Below are 20,091 nucleotides of genomic sequence, written 5' to 3'. Positions count from 1 at the left end.
CGAAGATGTTGATGACTTGTGTGCTATGCTTTCTAAATGCAACCTGGTGGGAAATCCTAAAGAGTGGTGGATTGATTCTGGAGCCACTCGCCATATTTGTGCTGTTAGAGAAGTGTTTGCTACATATGCTCCCGTTGAACCCGAAGAGACGTTTTCTATGGAAAATTATGCAACGACCAAAATTGAAGGATGTGACAAAATATTTCTGGAAATGACTTCTGGCAAGGTTGTGACTCTGAATAACATCCTTCATGTTTCCGAGATTATGAAAAACTTAGTCTCTGCTGGATTTCTCGTTAAGAACGGGTTTAAATATATTTTTGTATCTGATAAGGTTGTAATAAGTAATAATGAGATGTTTGTAGGAAAAGGTTACCTCACTGAGAGCTTTTTCAAACTGAATGTAATGGTTGTTGATAATAATAAAACTTTAGCTTCTTCTTACTTACTTGAGTCAAATGATTTACGACATATACGTTTGGGACATGTCAATCATAAAACCTTGCGAAAAATGATTAATTTGGAAGTATTGCCTAAGTTTGAATACGACAAATAAAAATATCAAACATGTGTGGAATCTAAGTATGTTAAACATCCTTATAAGTCAGTTGAAAGGAATCAAATCCTTTAGACTTAATTCACACAGATATTTGCAACATGAAGTCAATACCATCTCGCGGTGGAAAGAAGTATTTCATAACTTGTATTGATGAGAGGCACTCGATATTGTTATGTTTACTTACTTAATAGTAAAAATGAAGCAATAGACGCATTCAAGCAATATAAAAACGAATTTGAAACTCAACTTAACAAGAAAATCAAAATGATAAAAAGTGATAGGGTGGTGAATATGAATATCCTTTTGAAGAAATATGTTTAGAATATGGAATTATTCATCAAACAACGGCCCCTTACATGCCCAAATCCAATGGGATTGCGAAAAGAAAGAATCGTTCATTAAAGGAGATGATGAACGCATTGTTGATAAGTTCTGGTTTGCCACAGAACTTGTGGGGGAAGCCATTCTTACAGCTAACCTGATACTAAATCGAGTTCCCCATAGCAAAATGCAATCGATTCCATATGATAAATGGAAATGAAGGAAGCCCAACATGAATTATTTCAAAGTGTAGGGGTGTTTGGCAATAGTGCAAGTTCCTAAACCCAAAAAGGTAAAAATAGGACTGAAAACCGTTGATTGTGTTTTCATAGGATATGCGACCAATAGTAAAGCATATCGATTTCTGGTTCATAAATTAGAAAATCCCGACATTCATAATAATACGGTTATAGAATCAGATAATGCTAAGTTCTTTGAAAATATATATCCATATAAAAAAGAATGTGAGTCGATTGGTGAAGGGTCTAAACGACCTCGGGAAGAAACAAAAGAAAGTACATTTAATTAGGAGGGTCCAAGACATAGTAAACATCAAAGAAAGTCTACTTCGTCTGGACCAGATTGTGTGACTTTCTTATTGAAAAATGAGCCTCGAACATTTAAAGAAGCTATGTCTTCTTCGGAATCATTATTTTGGAAAGAGTCAGTCAATAGTAAAATAGAATTCATATTGAACAACCATATATGAGAATTGGTTGATCTTCCTCCTGGAAATAAACTATTGGGTTCTAAATAGATTTTTAAGAGGAAAATAAAATATGATGGCACTATTGATAAATATAAGGAAAAACTTGTGGTCAAAAGGTATAGACAACGAGAAGGTTTTAACTATTTTGATACATACTCTCCAGTTACAAGAATTACATACATACGAATGTTAGTAGCATTAGCTGCAGTTTATGGCCTTGAAATTCATCAAATGGACGTTAAGACGGCCTTCTTAAATGGAGATTCGGAGGAAGAAATCTACATGGAACAACCTGAAGGGTTTGTGGTTCCAGGTAAAGAAAAAAAGGTATATAGACTTGTTAAGTCCCTTTACGGACTAAAACAAGCACCCAAAAAATGGCATGCGAAATTTGACCAAACAATATTGTCAAATGGTTTTAAGATAAACAAATGTGATAAATGTGTATACATTAAAAATGTTACAAATCACATAATCATTGTTTGCTTATATGTGGATGATATACTAATAATGAGTAATGACATTGCCAACATAAATGCGACTAAGCGTATGCTAACTAGCAAGTTTGATATGAAGGACTTGGGAGTTGCTGATTTAATCCTGGGTATTAAGATCCATAAGACTCCTCAAGGTCTGACATTGTCACAATCTCATTATATCATAATTGGATTATGCTCGTATGTTGGGATGTTTCATGTATTTCATGAATTTGTACACGACCAAATATAACTTGTGCTATAAGTAAATTGAGTCGATACACGAGTAATCCAGGTCAATCTCATTGGACAGTAATGAAATGAGTTTTGAGATATTTTAAACATACCTAGGATTTTGCTTTGCACTATAATAAATATCCTATGGTGATTGAGGGATACTGTGATGCAAATTGGATCACCGGTTCAACTAATTCTAAGTCCACAAGTGGATATGTATTCACTATTGGTGGAGGAGCGATATCTTAAAAGTCATCCAAACAAACCTATATTGCCCGCTCTATAATGGAGGCTGAGTTCATAGCCTTAGATAAACCCGGTGAAGAAGTTGAATAGCTCCGAAACTTCTTGGAGGACATTCCATTTTGGCCCAAATCGTTGGCACCAATATGCATACATTGCGATAGTCAAGCGACAATTGGAAGAGCTGGGAGCGTTATGTATAACGGTAAATCTCGTCATATACGATGAAGACATAAAACCGTTAGGCAATTACTCTCTAGAGGAATTATCACGATTGACTACGTAAAGTCAAGTGATAATGTATCGGATCCACTTACAAAAGGCCTAACTAGAGAGGTAGTTGAGAAATCATCGAGGGAAATGGGACTATGGCCGAGAACAAGTCATTGTGGTGGTAACTCTACCTAGAAGACTGGAGATCGCAAGATCTAGGTTCAAGAAGAACAAACAGAGTCATTAATGACGGTTCAACATTGTCAACTAAAATTTTGGTCCATTCTCGTGATGAGACAATGTTCAGTACCAAGGATAAAGCATTAAGGCTTTTTAATAATTTCTAAATTTGATACGGGGTATATCAAATAGTGTATCTACGGGATGACACGTTTAGGAATCACCTCCGCTCCAAGGAGAATTTTGTATGTCAATTCTCTACGCACTTATGAAACCATTTTGTGTTCATGGCTGAAATGAACACAACAATGAGAACCAAAGACGGTTAAAGATTAATTGTGTGACTTATGGTTGTCTAGGTATACACCATAGTTCGACGGTTCAAAGATATTAAATCTGCCGATTGACCGAGTATATCCGACATAAGTTCACTGCGGAAAGTTCAAAAAGAAACCTACTTATCCAGATGTGATTAATCCTTGCTTGCGAGTTACATAGTTTTTAATGCATATTTCCATGATATAGCCATTCCCCATTCATGTGGGGGATTGTTGGGTTATTTAAGCTATTTTAGCTTAAAAGAGGGTGTATGGGAAATGGAGAAAAAATGAAATATTTGAATTTTCCTCTTTGACAAAGGGACATTGTCCCATATTAGAGGAGGAAAAGACTTTTGATGGGTATATATACAATTGCTCTTCTTCTAGCTCTTAAAGAATTAACAAGAAGGCAAGCCACGCGTTGTCGCTCGCTCGCTCGCTCGGCTTCAGATTTGGTCAAATGATCGATTGATTGATTAATTTTGGACCAAATTTATTTGTTAATAGTAACTATTATTGTAATATTATTAAAGATTCATTTTTGTAACAGAAAATTAATATTAAATCCAAATTATCCGTTTTAAGTTATTTCCTCTGCCCGTCCATTTTTTTTTAACGGAGAATATGTCCATTTTAAATTGCGTAAATAGCCATTTATGTTATGACCGTTTTACGTAACTGACTTCTGAATAGTTACACCTCTTTGTTTGAACTCAACGGGTTGGGACTATAAATTGCAGTCCATTCTCTCAGATTTTCCATACAAATTTCTGAATTCTCCTACTTTCTTCTGCATTTTAACTACAAAGAAAGCAACAGTAAGTGTGATTTGCTACCGATTATTGTATTCGCTGAAACACTGGGGTTTGAAGTACCGCTACACCAATGTATAATTCATTCTATCCTGGGAGGAAATAATCCAAAACCTCGGGTACAAGGAGGGGTTAAGTTCCTTAAAGAAACACTGTGAATTCAGTGGGTTCAGATTAAATTCTGTTTTGTTTACATTTCTATTTATATGTTATTTTATCTTCACCAGAATTATTTTACAAATACAGTATACTAATAATAGGCTATAATTGCATGTTGTAGTCACTAATTACACTCTAATTTACTGCACTTTAATTGAGTTTGAGCATTAATCGCTAGTGTTTTGCACTAACTATGTGTTTTATGCCTTGTAAGAGTGATTCCGAGCTATATAGATGTTATGGAATGAATTCTAGTGATTTGAAGATTTGAAGTCTGAGTAAAAAGCCCGAGGAATTAAGCCGGGATCGTGTTCGGGGGTCAAATTTGATACTTAAGAACAAACAAAGACTTGAGTAGGCATATTGCGCACTGTTTAGTAAAATAGGCATAACTCTTTTCTCCCAAATCTATTTTGGCTATATAATATATGGTTGGAAAGTTAACTCAAAGTGTTACAATTTTCATGTTTTATATTTTTCCAAATTCTAATCGGAACAAGGTGAAAAATGTGGTCGAAACTGCGACCGCGGACCTGACGCGGACTGAGGCAGTACACTGGAAAAATATCACGCCCCGACCGCGGCCGCGGACGTCCAGGCCTGGAAACTTGTCCTTTTTCGCGTAGGAGAAGGTATAATTGTTTGGGTCCGACCCTACTTGGTATATATACATGGAAAAATGGTATTTTGAAGGTTGGACATACTTTTGATACAAATTCGACCTAAGGAGGCAGTGACACAATAAGAGCAAGGCGGAGAATTCTTCTACGAGTTTTTCCTTCCTCTTCCTATTTTTTATTGTTGGTTATGACTTTTAGTATTGTATTTTTACATACTATTATGAATAGCTAATTTGTTATCTAGGGTTTTGATAGAACCTTTTGTAGGATAAACTCTTGTTATGTTTTTTTATAATTGAGCCGTTGAATTTATCTATTTGTTCAACTACGTGTTTATTTCAGTTGATTGAATGGCCATCGATTGACTGTGCCTATTTATTATATGTTGCTTGAGAAAGGATACATATTTAGGTGGTTGTTGAACAATGTCACTCCTAACGTATGTGAGAAATCAATACAGCGGGTTTAAAGGTAGGTTTAGAAATAACAAAGCCTTGACGTGGTCATAATGAGCGGTTAGATAAAGTCAACTAGCGTAGTTTGAGAGAATATTTCTAGTAAATTATTGTAGTTGCTCGAGAGAGAATTACGACACCTAAAGTGCTCACGATCAGTAGAGAATACATTGGCAAAAAATTGTAGGGAACATAGCTAGAAGGATTCCGACAATTGGGGAAATCATAACTCTAGACCTCCTTAATTTAGTCTACAACCCTTTTGTCTCGTTAGTTGATAATTTTACCGCTTTATTTGCTAGTTAATTAGTTAGAAATATAAATCTCAATCTTTATAATTTAGAAAATTGTTCAAACTTATCTTTTTAGTGATATTAAACAGATATAGCTAAGCCTTAGTTCTCTGTGGGATTCGACTCTGGACTTTAGACTGGATAATATTTGCAGCGACCGCTTATTCTTTTTAGGACTAGAGTTGGGCGTAATCATATACTAACAATTGATTGTCTGGTTTGATATTAGGATGGTTGGTTGTTAATTTTGAGACATGAATTTTTTTTGGATAGTCCAGAAACAAGGAAAACTCTATTCGTTTTTCTGTAAAATACCGATAAGGCTTTCTTGGAAGCACTTGCTCCTAAGCACCGGTCACGATCCTAAATTGGGTCGTGACAACATCCTCATTTCTGCCGCTTTCATCTTCTGGGTATGAGAATTCTTTGTTGTCCAACACTCAGCCTCATACGACATGACTGGTCTAACCACCGCTCTATAGAACTTGCCTTTAAGTTTCGGTGGCACTTTCTTGTCACATAGTACTCCAGATGCTAACCTCTGTTTCACCAACCTCACTCTTATACTGTGTGTGACATCCTCGTCTATCTTCCCATCCCCCTGGATAATTGACTCAATGTACTTGAAACTTCCTCTCTTAGGGATCACTTGTGAGTCAAGCCTCACGTCCATGTAGGCTTCTCCCCGACGCATCACTGAATTTACACTCTAGATATTGAATATTTATGTTATATAAACTAGATAAAAATATTAATAATTGGAGATCGAGTTGATAGAAAGTTATTGTTATAATTACTTCTCATGTTGCCAATAATTAAAAAGCCTGACGTCTTTAAACTGCGAGGTTCCCGCTCCAGGTTCACTTTTCATTGACAGCCAAATAATTCAACATTTAATTTGTTTTTGATCATTGTTTCATATTGATGAGTAATCAAGTGATCTTTCCTAATTAGACATAAAGATAGCAGCAAGACAACTTACATAATTTGTTAATACTCAGGTTCTCTCTTATTTTGGCAGGGAGAGATACTAATAAATTCCAACTCACAAACTTCACCCTCTACGTCAAACACTATATTATCAACTTAATTGTATAGTATGTCCTATTGAATATTGAAGAAATTAAACAATTCAGAATTCACACGTAAAAAGAACAATATATACCTTGTATAACACTATGATACAAATAAGCATTCAGAACCAACTTAATTGGGCCTGCTTGCCTTTGCCAAGAAATTAACACCCCAACCCCTAATTAAGAATCAAAATCCACTAACTACTAGTACTAATTATTTTCCTACTTCTCTTTGCCACAAAAACCTATCTTAATAACAAGTAGAAAGAATAACGAGTTACAACTTATAAAGCAGTACAGTAGATAACTTAACCACCTACCAAAGGACCATTAAAAAACAAACTAAAAATCTAATACTTTTACTTATAAACGAAAATTGGTTAAACCAAAAGTTCTTTCCGAATCTTTGGACAACTTTGGTCATTCTCAAGGCTCTTTACCTTTTGAAAAACCACAGATGAAGAAGATGGTTGATACTCAGGTGATTGTCGCGGAAACTCTGATAACATTTGAATGACTTCTCTCATGGTTGGACGTTCTACGCTATTTTCTTGGATGCAAAGCATGGCAACGAAGAACAAATGCATGGCTTCATCTTCTGGCACTGTAGTTAGTCTTGGATCTACAATGTGTGTCACTTGTTCTCTTTTGCAATTTGTTACTCTCTTGCTCCATTGTACTATGTCCACTCCGTCTCCAAATTCCCCTACTGGACGACGTCCTGTGATCAGCTCCAATAGAACCACACCAAAACTATACACGTCGCTCTTTTCATCCACTCTCAAAGTATATGCATATTCTGCAACAACAAAAAATAGAAAGTTGGAAAAAAAAATTACTAATAATTAAAGATCATAGAAGCAAATGTGATTGATATGCATCCTGCAATTAGTGGTATGTACTATACTTCACTTTATATACAAAATTTAAAATTTATGCATTAACATTGTATAATGGTGTTACACCATCAAGTTAAAGCGAACTAGTTATGATTTCGTAAACTTCAAATTCTGGCTTCATTTCCGAGTAAAAGTAAAAGTAACCTACAACATTGACAACCTAGAAAATAACATAATATTATAATCTTTTAGATTGAATATTATATTATATTGCATATGAATATTTTTTATTCATGTCAAATGACTATATCTTAGTAATAATATTTTAAAAGAAGTGCATGGTGGGTTGGCTAGCACGACAATCGATTGGGGCCAATGTGTCAGTCAAGTCAGATTTTGACTTACTTTTGCAGAATGTTGGGCCACCACGACCCTCTCTGGCACAGAAATTAAGTTATATAGTCTAGTCCTCTTCCTCTCTCGTAAAACGTGGACCTTCGTACGTTTCGATTACCCAAAAAATTCCAAGAGAGCCCTAAAACTTCTTCTTCTTTCGCTGCCTTGAATCGCGGGTGATCTTGGGCCTGTCACTTTAGCCCAACGAAGCAACACATTACGACGCCGTTTCTTATTGCAAACATTTTAACTAGTTTCCTGCCACCACCTAACCTTTTTCCCTTTGTCTCCAAACCAAGAAAGAAAATGCAGTAAAATTTTCGTCATAAATGAATTTTATTTATTTATTTATTTATTCATAACTACTGTAGTACTTAGTCTAGTAGTGAGGAAAACTGAATTGAGTTCCCAAACTGTAGACAGAATATAATAGTACGTTTCGTGTTTTTTAAAGTGATTCTGCAATTTGATTGACATGACTAATTGTTGGGAATTAAAAAACAGTCGGCTCAAGAATTATTGACATTATTAGTACGACCATACAAGAATGACTGTCAGTGTAGTTGCAATTTCTAAATACCTAACTACATTAACTAACCAAGTACTAGCTTTGTACACAAATAATTTCATCCCAAAAAGAGTTCACACTATATATACACAACAATTTAAAGATTTCACTATAGTGTATCTTAACATATTATTGTAGATATTTTGTCTTACTAATATGTAATTATCTTTTAGATCACCTAATAATGTAATTATTCTAAAAATGGCAGTCTGATGCACTAAGCTCCCGATATGCGCGGGGTCTGGGGAAGGGCCAAACCACAAGGATCTATTGTACGCAGCAAGAGACTATATGACCTCCTAGTCATATGATATCAACTTTACCATTGACGCAAGACACCCTTCCTAATAATGTAATTATTCTATAAACCAAAAAGGCAGGTCAAGAACTGCCAAAATAACGTACCAGGGGCAATGTAACCATAGGAGCCAGCTATTGCAGACATGCATTCTGAGGCACCACCATCTACCAAGAATTTAGCCAAACCAAAATCAGCAACATGAGCTTCAAAGTTTGAATTCAGTAAAATGTTGTTGGATTTCACATCTCTGTGAACGATCAATGGCGAGCAATCATGGTGAAGATAGCACAATCCTTTAGCAGCTTCTATAGCAATTTTGTACCTCAAATTCCAGCTCAAAAATCCCCCCTTTTTCCCATGCAATGCCTCTCCTAAACTCCCATTCCTCATGTACTCATACACAAGTAGATTTGTTTCCTTGTTTGAACAAAAAGCAACAAGTCTTACGATGTTTCTGTGTCGAATGTTGCCTAGTGTTCGAATCTCTGCTCTGAAACCATGATCATGACTGTTGTTGCCAATACCAAGCAGTTTTTTCACAGCAATTTCAACCCCATTTGGCATTTTCCCATGGTACACAATCCCGGCTCCTCCTCTGCCTATTACATTACCATCTTTCACACATTCGAGCACGTCTGCAACACTGAACTCAACCTTTTGGAACGCTGTCATTTTCCAAGAATTCAAGCCTGTTTTCTTGAAAGACTTGGCCTTGATAATAGCTGCAGCTGCAAAGACTAGTGAACAGATTAACAACCCGAGGGCGAATATCAGCTTGAAATCGCCACGAGATTTTACTGGTGGATCTGTGATAAGTGTGAAATTGCAAGGATTGTTCAATAATGAACCACATAGTCGAGGGTTGCCCGCGAAAGAAGTAGCATTGAAGTATGCAAATTGGCCTGATTCCGGCAGCTTGCCTGATAAATCATTGAATGAGAAATCAGCAGTTGTGAGACTTCTCATTGTACCAATTGACTTTGGTATGGTCTCATTCAAATGGTTTCTCGACAAGTTCAAGTAGTTCAAGATTCGGATTTCGGACAGTCTAGGTTGAATTGAGCCAGAAAAGTTGTTCTGGCTCAAGTCTAGATAAGTCAAGTGGACACAATTGCCTATTTCAGGAGGGATTTCACCAGAAAGAAAGTTATGATTCAGGTCAATTTTTAAGGCTTGAGAGAGTTGACCTATAGTATGAGGAATAGGACCAGAGAATTGGTTCCCTCCAAGTGAAAGAATTTGAAGGGAAGTGAAATTAGAGAGTGAAAATGGTAAAGAACCATAAAGTTGATTGTTTGATAAATTTAATTGACCTAATTTGGCTGGCTTTGAAGAAATGTTACTATTTTCTGATAAGGTACCAGACAAGTAGTTATTGTGCAGCTCAACTAAGTTTAACTCAGGCATGTAAATGAATCCATATGGTATGCTACCATTCAAGTAATTTTGGCCCAATCTCACCCTAACTAGACTTGAACATGTGCCAAAATCCTCTGGAATTGGACCAAAGAGGAAATTCTTGAGTAAAATCAAGATTCTAAGTTGTTTTGAGGCACACAAGTCTTTAGGAATGGTACCAGTGAGCTTGTTTGATGACAAATCCAGCTCTTGTAGCTTCCCATTTTGGCCTAATTTCTCCGGGATTACACCGGTGAAGTTGTTCATCCAAAGACCAAGAATCTTCAGCTCAGGAAAATCAGCGATGAAATCCGGTATAGAACCATGTAATTTGTTCATGAAAAGGTTAAAAAGCCTTAGTTGCTGTAGATTAATGAGCTCAAATGGGATTTCTCCTGTAAGTGCATTGGCTGAAAGATCAAGATTGACTAAGCCAGTGAGGTTGCCTAGTTCTTTAGGAATTTGACCTGAGAGAAGATTGATATGCAGAAAAAGTGTGTTCAACAATTTCAAGTTCCCTAATTCAGGAGGAATTGGACCATCTAATTCACAACTAGAAATATCCATGTGAACAAGATTTTCCAACTTGCCAAATTCCTTAGGAATCCCACCTACAAAAACATTGAAATATCCTAAGTAAATCTCTTTTAAGTTAGTGAGATTCCCTAAGGCTTTTGGGATCCTACCATGCAAGTCATTTCCAGCTAGTGACAAGTACTCCAACTCAATCAAATCACCATAACTTTCTGGTATTCTTCCATAGAAATAGTTGCCACCCAAATCCAAGTACTTGATTTTCTTCAAGTTGACAACACCAAGAGGAAGAAAAGAAGAGAAGTTGTTGTTATAAGCATCAAGAATCTCCAAATTGGACAAACTTGAGTAGTTCCAATCAAGATTCCCACTGAAAATGTTGTTTGATATGTTAACAGACTGTAGGCTGCTCATGTTGTCAATCTTGATTTCACCAGTGAAGTTGTTACCATCAATTGAGAGCTCTACAAGCTTATCTAAGCTTGAAATAGCAGGAGAAACAGAGCCATATAAGTCCATATTGGATAAGTTTATCGATACAACTCGGCCTTGGGAGCATTTGATTCCTGCCCAAGAACAAACTGAGCTAGGATTTGAAGTATCCCAAGAGCTCAATGCAGGATTTGAGAAGCCAAAACCTTGTTTTAGACTTACTAAGGCAAGAAAATCAGAAGAGGAAGAAAAGGAAGTGCCTAAAATAGTAAAGAGTGTGACAATATGAATGAGCGGCACCATATTTTCTTGGAAGTTTTTCATAGAAAGTGAATTTGGAAGGACTTGAAGAAGAAACAAAGGGTCTTATTATGAGGTTTTGAGACAATGGATTTTCTGAAAAAGAAAGGAAAAGTTAAGGGAATCTGAGAAACTTCAGGTGTAGATTGATTTAAAGAATCAAACATCTTCAAAAAGAAAGAAAGTGAGTATTCAAGATCAAGGAAGAAGCTAAGCCTCCCCTTTTCTCTCTTTGCTTTTCCTTTTATCTCTAAGTGAAGAACACATTTAAGTTTTTAGCTAAAAATAAATGGATTTCTTTAACTAAGTTTATATATGCAGTAATGAACTTCTTTGAGCAAAGTAACAAAAGAAAAATAAAGACAAGTAAAGCAGGCTTCTATACTTACTTTAAAAAACAGCCGTTGGATTACCAACAGAAATTTAAAGTTCAGATTATGAGAAAAGTAAAGTTGATTCTCTCCATATTCAATATGACAAGAATACCCTTTAGCTTTAAGTGGAAAAGACACTTTATTTTAAGTGAGAGATGATGAAATTGCACTTTCAATTAAATCATGAAGGATGGCTGAGTTGGTCTCAAATTTCTGATATGATAATTATGGATAAAGATTTTTCCCATGGAAATAAATTAACTAAAAGAAAAAAGAAAAAAAGGTGGGCTTATGTAATCAATGCATGCCACTATTACAGAGTAAATGTTGACCCAAGATTGATAATGACACACAAAGAGGAATTATAGATTTAATTTAGTATACTAGCTAACCAAGCTAGCTACTGACTCATGTGGAGAATTTAGGGTCCACAAAATCATTCTCATCTAAGGATTTATTAATAGGATATAACTTATATATTGATGGCACCACAAAATATCTTTACAGTAGCAATATTTTTATTTGTTACTAACGGTAGCAGCCACAAATGCTCGTAGTATTAAGGTATATTATCTACGTCATATTCTTAGAGTGCGGACGATTTTCGAAGACTGTGTGATTGTAAAATACTTTGTACCCTACGTTGCCCTTTATTTAACTATAGATAATGTACTCTAATTCGCATACGGCTGCAGTTGGTTATTTTTAAGATAATTTGATACTCCAATTTTTTTTAGCTAGTGATTTAGTGTATAAAAATTAAACTCCTTTTACCTTGTAGACACTCACATGGCCATATATTATTGTATTGAACACTAAGCATGAAGACTACAATGACATCACAAACTGTCTTTGCATGCATAATATTTATTAATGCAAAGGGTGACCAAGTAAACTAATAATGATGATCCTCTTTTCTTATCTTGGGGATAACTTTTTCTACATGGGGTATGATCTGGCAGTAGATGAAATAATTAAGCTAAAACTAGACTAGAAATTTTGTACTTAGTATAGAGTATCTTATGCACAGTAAAAAGGATTAATTTTCTAAGTCTCAAATTGTGATTCTTTTCTTACAGTCGTACTTCTTGGAGTTGGAGACATGTGCCTGCAACAAACAGTGGTAAAAGATGATGATTATTAATATATCATTACAATGTTTTGTGAGGAATGATCAATTTATAATTGTGTAGTATAGTTAGGTTGCATGGAAGAAACAACCAGAGAAGCTTTTTGATCTCTTCTTTTTCTTTTTTTTATGGTAAAACAGCTTGCTTTATTCCTTTCTCTTCTTCCTTGCCCTACAGAAAATGGACCATTGTTCCATGTAAATGTGTGTATTTGAGCTTTATTAGAAGATGGAATAGTCCTAAAGAGGGGGCTGCAAAAGTTAAAGCAAGAGAAAGATCATATAAGTAATTTTGCTTTTGATCTTCCACGTCAAAAGCTAAAGCAACAACAAGAGAAAAGAAAAGAATTAAAAGTGAAAAATAATAAAACAACTTGTTGATCCCTTCACTTCACATGGAAAAGCGTGCTCTTGTATTATGTCTTGGGACACATTCAGAAAAATGCATGGAAAATAGTGTTGTGGCTATATATATCTGTATGTAGTTCCAAGTGTTGTGTACTATTCTGTCTTACTTTGCAAGCGTATAATATCCTTTTATTCATAAATTGCTTTTATTATCTAGAGTTTATCTGTTTTATTCACTTCGTTCTTATTTTATCTTGTTATTTTTATTTGTGGCAGTATTTTTTTTATCCGCTTTCTAGCCGAGGGTCTATCGAAAACAACTTCTCTGCCATTTTAGATTAGATTAAGGTTGCGTACATCTTACCCCAGAGGCGGACCCAAAATTTTTATGCGACGGGGGCACATTATTCTGTTCAACCAGTGCCCCCTAAAGGCTTTTAGTATTTAGGGTGCCAACTACTTTAAATTAACCATTTTCAAAGTATATACGTATATATATATATATATATATATATATATATATAAGATTCCCGAAGTTTACGGGGTCCGATGACCCCTCACCCATACACATGGGTCCGCCTCTGCTCAAGCCCTCAAACTCCACTTGTAGGAAATTATTGAGCTTGTTGTTGTTGTAGTTCCAAGAGTGTCCTAATTATAGGATCTAATTCTAATGATCAATGAAGTATAACAAAAATTTTAAGAGACCACGATTTAAATTCCCGAAAAGGATAAATTAGGTGATTTATTTTTATGTGTCTCTTTTAAAGAGTAGAATAACACGATATATTTATTAGTCGACCAGAAAGTAACAAGTATATATTCAGTTAAATAATTGAAGTACGAGCAAGTTATTCGGACACCATCATTATTAAAAAGAAAAAAGAAGTTGTCCATGCACCACCCCTCCCCAAAAGGACCCTTAGGATATATATGTACAGAATAGTGGAGTGGCTCCACTCTTAAGTTTAAAACTCTCAAGGCAAAGGCAGACTAATTTCATTGCTGGGGCAAGTAGTGCCCTTTTGAGGTGTCCCTGTCCATCAAATTGATGTGCAGATCTATTTCTTGTGATAGGTCATTTTCTTGTGTCTTGGCCCTTATTATAAGGACTATGAAAACTAGGATAACAACCTGCTGCTGTCCCAATAGATTCAACATTATCATCTTAAGCTTCATAGCCTCTTTCTTTTTTTCCTTCAATATTTCAATGCCATAATCAATTCATGTACAATTCAATCCCAGAACTGACTAAAAGCAGATGCAATGTCTCCTATATTTATGTGATGATAGCGTACAAAACCCTTATATTCAATATTCACTTCATACATGTTGCAGTTCTTGCCCCATGTGAATGTCATTTCCTTCATTTCATATATATATTTTTTAGGTTACACCATTGATCACAAATGTGGACTAAATGTTACAAGTAAACAACGGTAGTATTGTACATCTTTCTCGTACTGCGAGTATCATACTTCAATCATGAGTTATATACAACAAAATAAAATAGATATATAATCAAACCAATATGTTGTAGTCGCATTAAGTAGAACTGATAAGAGTTCAACTTCTAAACGTAACACGAGCAAGTACTCCATATTCACGTAGGGTCCGGAGAAGGGTCACGTTCTAAAGTGTATAATATAGACAGTCAACTTATAGATCACACGAAGACAATTTTATTGTTGCTCCAAGGCTTGAACCTGTAATTTATAGGTCATACGAAGACAATTTTACTAGCTCGAACCTGTAATCTATAGATCATACGAAGATAATTTTACTGGCTCGAACCTGCAATCTATAAGTTATATATACGAAGACAGATTGACATTTATGAATGTACAAATGGAATATATATATATATATATATATATATATATATATATATATATATATATGATACAAATATTTATTCTATTAGGTTACGTAAATGGTACAATTATATAAATTTTTCATAATCAGCGCAATTTATAACTTAAAAAATAAAATTTCTGATAGTATAAAAATTATTTCTTATCCCAAGTTATCATGTCCGTGAGTCAAATCAGGTGGAATGATACAGGATGCCTAGAGACAGTTACCAAAGAGGGGCATATAATGTCTGTATATGACGGTATAGACATGACATATTCGACAATTGTTTGATCTTCGGGAATGAAATTTTTTATTTTGTGTCTCATACAACTGACACTAATTATATGAGACAACTTTTTTGTCTTACAGTTTTGTGGACCCAAAAGTGTAAGATTGGGGTCCACAAATTTGTAAGACGAAAAAGAGCCTCATACAACTAGTGTAAGTTGTATGAGACACAAAATAAAACTTCTGCTTTAGAAGTATTCATTTGTATTCATTTAGCTTAGATTTCATCATAGAAGATTCCAAAGAGTGATGTGTATCCACCATTTCATGACATTCAGTACTACTGCCTTAAAGGTCAGAGAAAGACGAAGAAGCTATAGCTATAACCAAATTAAAGATTCAATTATTGCATGTATCATTACTTTGATCAGAGATTGCGACTTGAGAAACATCCACTTGCACAGGTCAAAGAGAGTGTTAAAATAACCTTTTTCTCTTTCTCAAATGAGTTAAAAAAAAAAAAGAAGAAGAAAAATACAAGGAATTCAATTTTAATTTCATATTTGTACATACATGTAGTATTGTTTTATTGGTCCCCTCATCGGCTAAGTCGATGTTATTTACTTTTTGTGTTTTGTGGGCTTTACCATAAAAAATCTAAGAGACAAGTTAGTGCTACAATACAAATCTGTACAATATCATACTATTTGACCTTATATCAAATCTAATACGTATGATTTAACTTTTGTAATTGTAGTTTCATGTTTTAAGAAATTCGGTGGTTATACCAAGCCAAGATCCTTCTACAAAAGACATATATTCAAATTTTCTTCCCTTCGTAATTTTCTTATCAATAGTGAGGAATTTATATCAAAAGCATGTGTATGTTATTTAAAAAAATGGTTTCAAATTATACAAGCTCTGCCTTTAACAAAACGGAAAAAGGGAGATGAGAGAGAAAACTGTTTTTCAAACTCAAAAGCGTATAGGATCTTTCATTAGTTTATAAAATTAATAATCAAGTTAATCTTGGTTTTTAGTATGTATGAGATCGTCGGATGCGTTAACAGTTTACCAAAGTATTTATTCATCACAAAATAGATCATTTCCAGGAAATTAAACATCTTTAGTATCTAAAAATGAGATATGAAAAAGCTTTTTTGTACAGTTAAACATCTCCATAACAGCCTTGTTTGTTCCGAATAATTTTGGATGTTATAGCGAAGTGTTGTTATATAGAACATATATTATAACAAAACATAAAAATTGATTCCGGAAAAGCTTGGCTTTTATAGAGAAGTGTTGTTATATAGGGATGCTATTATAGAGAGTTCTGACTATAATTTTAAAAAATCAAAATAGGAAAAAATAAAATGAAAAAATAAGGCAAAGTGATAACCATATGTTCATGGCCACCCAAAGTTTTGCCTCGTATTTAAATGCCCTCTACAGATTGTGGAGAAAGAAAGACAAAAAGAAACAAAAGGTATAAAGTGTAACGCCGTTAATAGAGAGAATCAGATTCTAATTATAATGAATCAAATTAGAACATCAAAAAAATTAGAATTCATGTTGTACAAGGAAGAACAAAATGATCATAGTAATAACCTTAAACACTTAGAATTTGAATGGTACTGAAATTAAACTAAAGGGAGATGATTATTGTCCTTTGACTAAAAGAGGGTTTCCAATTGATGAAAAAAGAGAGCAGTAAAAAGAATGACTCATAAGTCCAAAAGAGACGGCTTTGTGTCATTTATCTTTGCCTTTGGAACATCTTTGGCTTTAGAGAAAATGGTCTTGTGAAGCTTTTTTCCCCATCAAAGGTAGGTTTGTTTTGGGTCCTATTTTGTTTTGCCTTTAGTAGTAAAGAGGAAAAAAGAAAAAGCAAAATTGGAAAAGAATATGTCCCTTAAAAAGAGATCTCTATAGATAATAATTGATATACATATAATTGAGGGGCAAGTGCACATATAGCCATTATCGAGATTAGTCCGTACTTATTTTGTCCGGAATTTTTAAGCTAAAAATCTTAATTTCAGAACAATTTAGAATATTTTTGTCATAAAAATTTAAACTTAAAAAACTCAGATTTAGGATATATTGGTTAATTTTCTAAAATAGCAGCCCTATAAAATAATTATCTGGTGTCATTTCTACTATAGTTGAAAAAGCTAAAAGATCTTTTGTCATTTGGTAATTAAATTTGTAATATTGAGGATGACGGTAGAGATTATGTTTATCAGTTTTTTCTCGGATAATATTAACAAGTAAGAGATTCTTCGTCTTTACATTGAACGCAATTAACAGAATAAACCTAAATAATTAAGGATCCAATAATCATCGGATTACCTTTTTGGTGTGACGTTTGCTACTTTGATTGTGATGGCCATTTGGTTTTAACATATATATCTACTGTAGTGAGTAGGGGTGTCAATGGATATTCGAAAATCGACTAAATCGACCAAACCGTAGCGCATCGAATCGATTTTTAGGTTTCTTTTTAAGAAACTATAGGTTTTTATATAAATATATAACCGCACCGATAATTAGAGTAGGTTTTTTATTTTATAAAAATAAACCGAAAAAAACCCGAACCGTACCGAATAAATTTTACATGTAGAAAATATATTTATTTAGTGAGTTTAAAAATAATAATGCATTAAATTTTCTTTGAGCCTTGGAATTATGAAAACTATTACAAGCCAACAAGTAATTAAACTCAAAATACTAATTCCTAAAACTTATTATGCTACTTCTACTTAAACTAAGTTATTTCAAGTATCTTTATTAGCAAGACACAAAGTATTCTAGCAATTATGAGTAGCAAACTACATTGTATTGAATATGTTTCCTTTCATATAATTTAGTTTATCTTTTTGAATATTTAATCTTCTATAGACTTTATTCTTGAGTCCCAGCTTGGTATATCTTTCAACTCGTGTGATTAATATTTTCTTTGCCTTTGTTTGATTTCTTTTACGCTGTTGTAGAATAGTTGATGGATCTATACTCTAGCCATCTTTTTTTTAATTCATCATCACCCTTTAAACAGTAAAAATGTCTAGAGAGTTTTGCTAAGTCCTATAAAAGAACGTACGTTATTGCAATTCTACTTCTACTGGTGAATCTTACATGATATTAAAAAAATATCGAAAATTAACCGAACCGTACCGATACCGAAGAGAAACCGACATGATTGGGACGGTTTTGAAAAATCTAATTTTGGTTATACATAATAGAATAACCGAAAAATTGGTATGGTATAAATTTTATAAAATAACTGACCGAACCGAACCATTGACACCCCTAGTAGTCAGTGTCACAATTTATTTATGGGATTAGCACAAAGCATGCAAGATGTTACTTAAGAGTCAAAGAGTTGATGATAAATGAATGTCATTTTCCAGTGGAAAGCATTCTTCTGATTTTGCGAATCTTCAATATTTTGTCTAAGGGTCCCAACTACAGGTTATATATACCACCTTTTACTTGCTCAAAATTTTAGCGAGCATTTTGAATATGCTTATCAAATTTGCTGATTTTATTATTTCATCATGCTTTCGTTGAGGTTATATACAATTAACCTAATAGTCTTCATTGTAAATAGAGTTAAATATTCATCAGTTGTATCATTAAATTATGGTAAAATATAAGGTCATAATGATCCTAGTTTCTGATTGAAGCAATCGACAAGCGTGCAAACCTTAAAGTCAGAAGGTTAAACTACATTTTTGTGAATATAGTGGAACGAACTTCATCATATCACTACTGATGATAACATAACTAGGCCCCAATATTACGACCACCTCACATGCATCCAATTGTTAGGACTAAGTTTTGTAGAAGATATGTTCATTATTAATAAAGATAAATTGCACTTTTTAAAACAAAAATGTGTGTGTGTGTCTTTGTGTTTGTTATTGTTATTTCTTCTTCATTACACAAAGAATGTCGCTAGAGTAATAAATGAGGAGGTTCAAGATTTATGAGAGATTCATAAATATTTTATTCTAACTTGAAAATTGTACGATAGTCTTTGACTATTGTTAAACACTAGTTTGTCATGGAACATGTAACTGTCAAAAGTGAATAACGATTCATCAAAATTAGTATAGTCCAAACACTCATAATATAGGGTCCATGCCCCCTCCTCCAAACCAATTTAAGTGAACAACCTAATGGTTATTTTGACCCCATCCAATTTGGAGAATGACCCGTTATGATATGACTTAGTCAGTTATTCTCGCAATCTAGATAAGATTCAGCCTGACGACAATTTTTCAAATACATATATTGATGTTGTTGATCCCTTTTTTTGTTATTGGTTCTGCTTAATAAAAAAAATTATACTCGTAAATTTTTGCTACCTCGTTGACACAGAAAAAGAGTACTAACATGGAAATTGAACAAACAAATATGGTTTGAGATAATTAATCCTGCTAATACCATTGATAGGCAAAGAATAATTTTGGCATACTCCATCTCACACAAACTTAATGGTAATCATCTACCCGTGTGCATTGTAAAGAATTTTTTTTTATATACATGAAAAACAAGATTGTTAAGTATCTTAAAAGGACCACATTGGTAATTTACATGGCTACGAGACAAAGATTCATACTTTGAGGAAATCTCTTTAAGATTCTTGTCGTTATAGAACCACTATCTCAATTTGCTACTCAAAATCCTAGCACATAAACCTCTGCAATAT

General features: G+C 34.0%; 1 protein-coding gene across 1 annotated transcript; it reads right to left on the bottom strand.

Annotated features, from left to right (window-relative positions):
- Positions 1-6,735: 6,735 nt before the first annotated feature.
- Positions 6,736-11,799, bottom strand: LOC107807003 (uncharacterized). Its single transcript, XM_016631280.2, has 2 exons — positions 8,882-11,799; positions 6,736-7,472 (listed from the first exon to the last, which is right to left on the bottom strand). The coding sequence occupies exons 1-2, from the start codon at positions 11,463-11,465 to the stop codon at positions 7,054-7,056; spliced, it is 3,003 nt and encodes a 1,000-aa protein (XP_016486766.1). The 5' UTR covers positions 11,466-11,799; the 3' UTR covers positions 6,736-7,053.
- Positions 11,800-20,091: the final 8,292 nt, after the last annotated feature.

This window comes from Nicotiana tabacum, chromosome 7 (genome assembly GCF_000715075.1).
Source record: "Nicotiana tabacum cultivar K326 chromosome 7, ASM71507v2, whole genome shotgun sequence".
Lineage (NCBI taxonomy): Eukaryota > Viridiplantae > Streptophyta > Magnoliopsida > Solanales > Solanaceae > Nicotiana > Nicotiana tabacum.
This window is presented reverse-complemented; position numbering and strand designations above follow the sequence as displayed.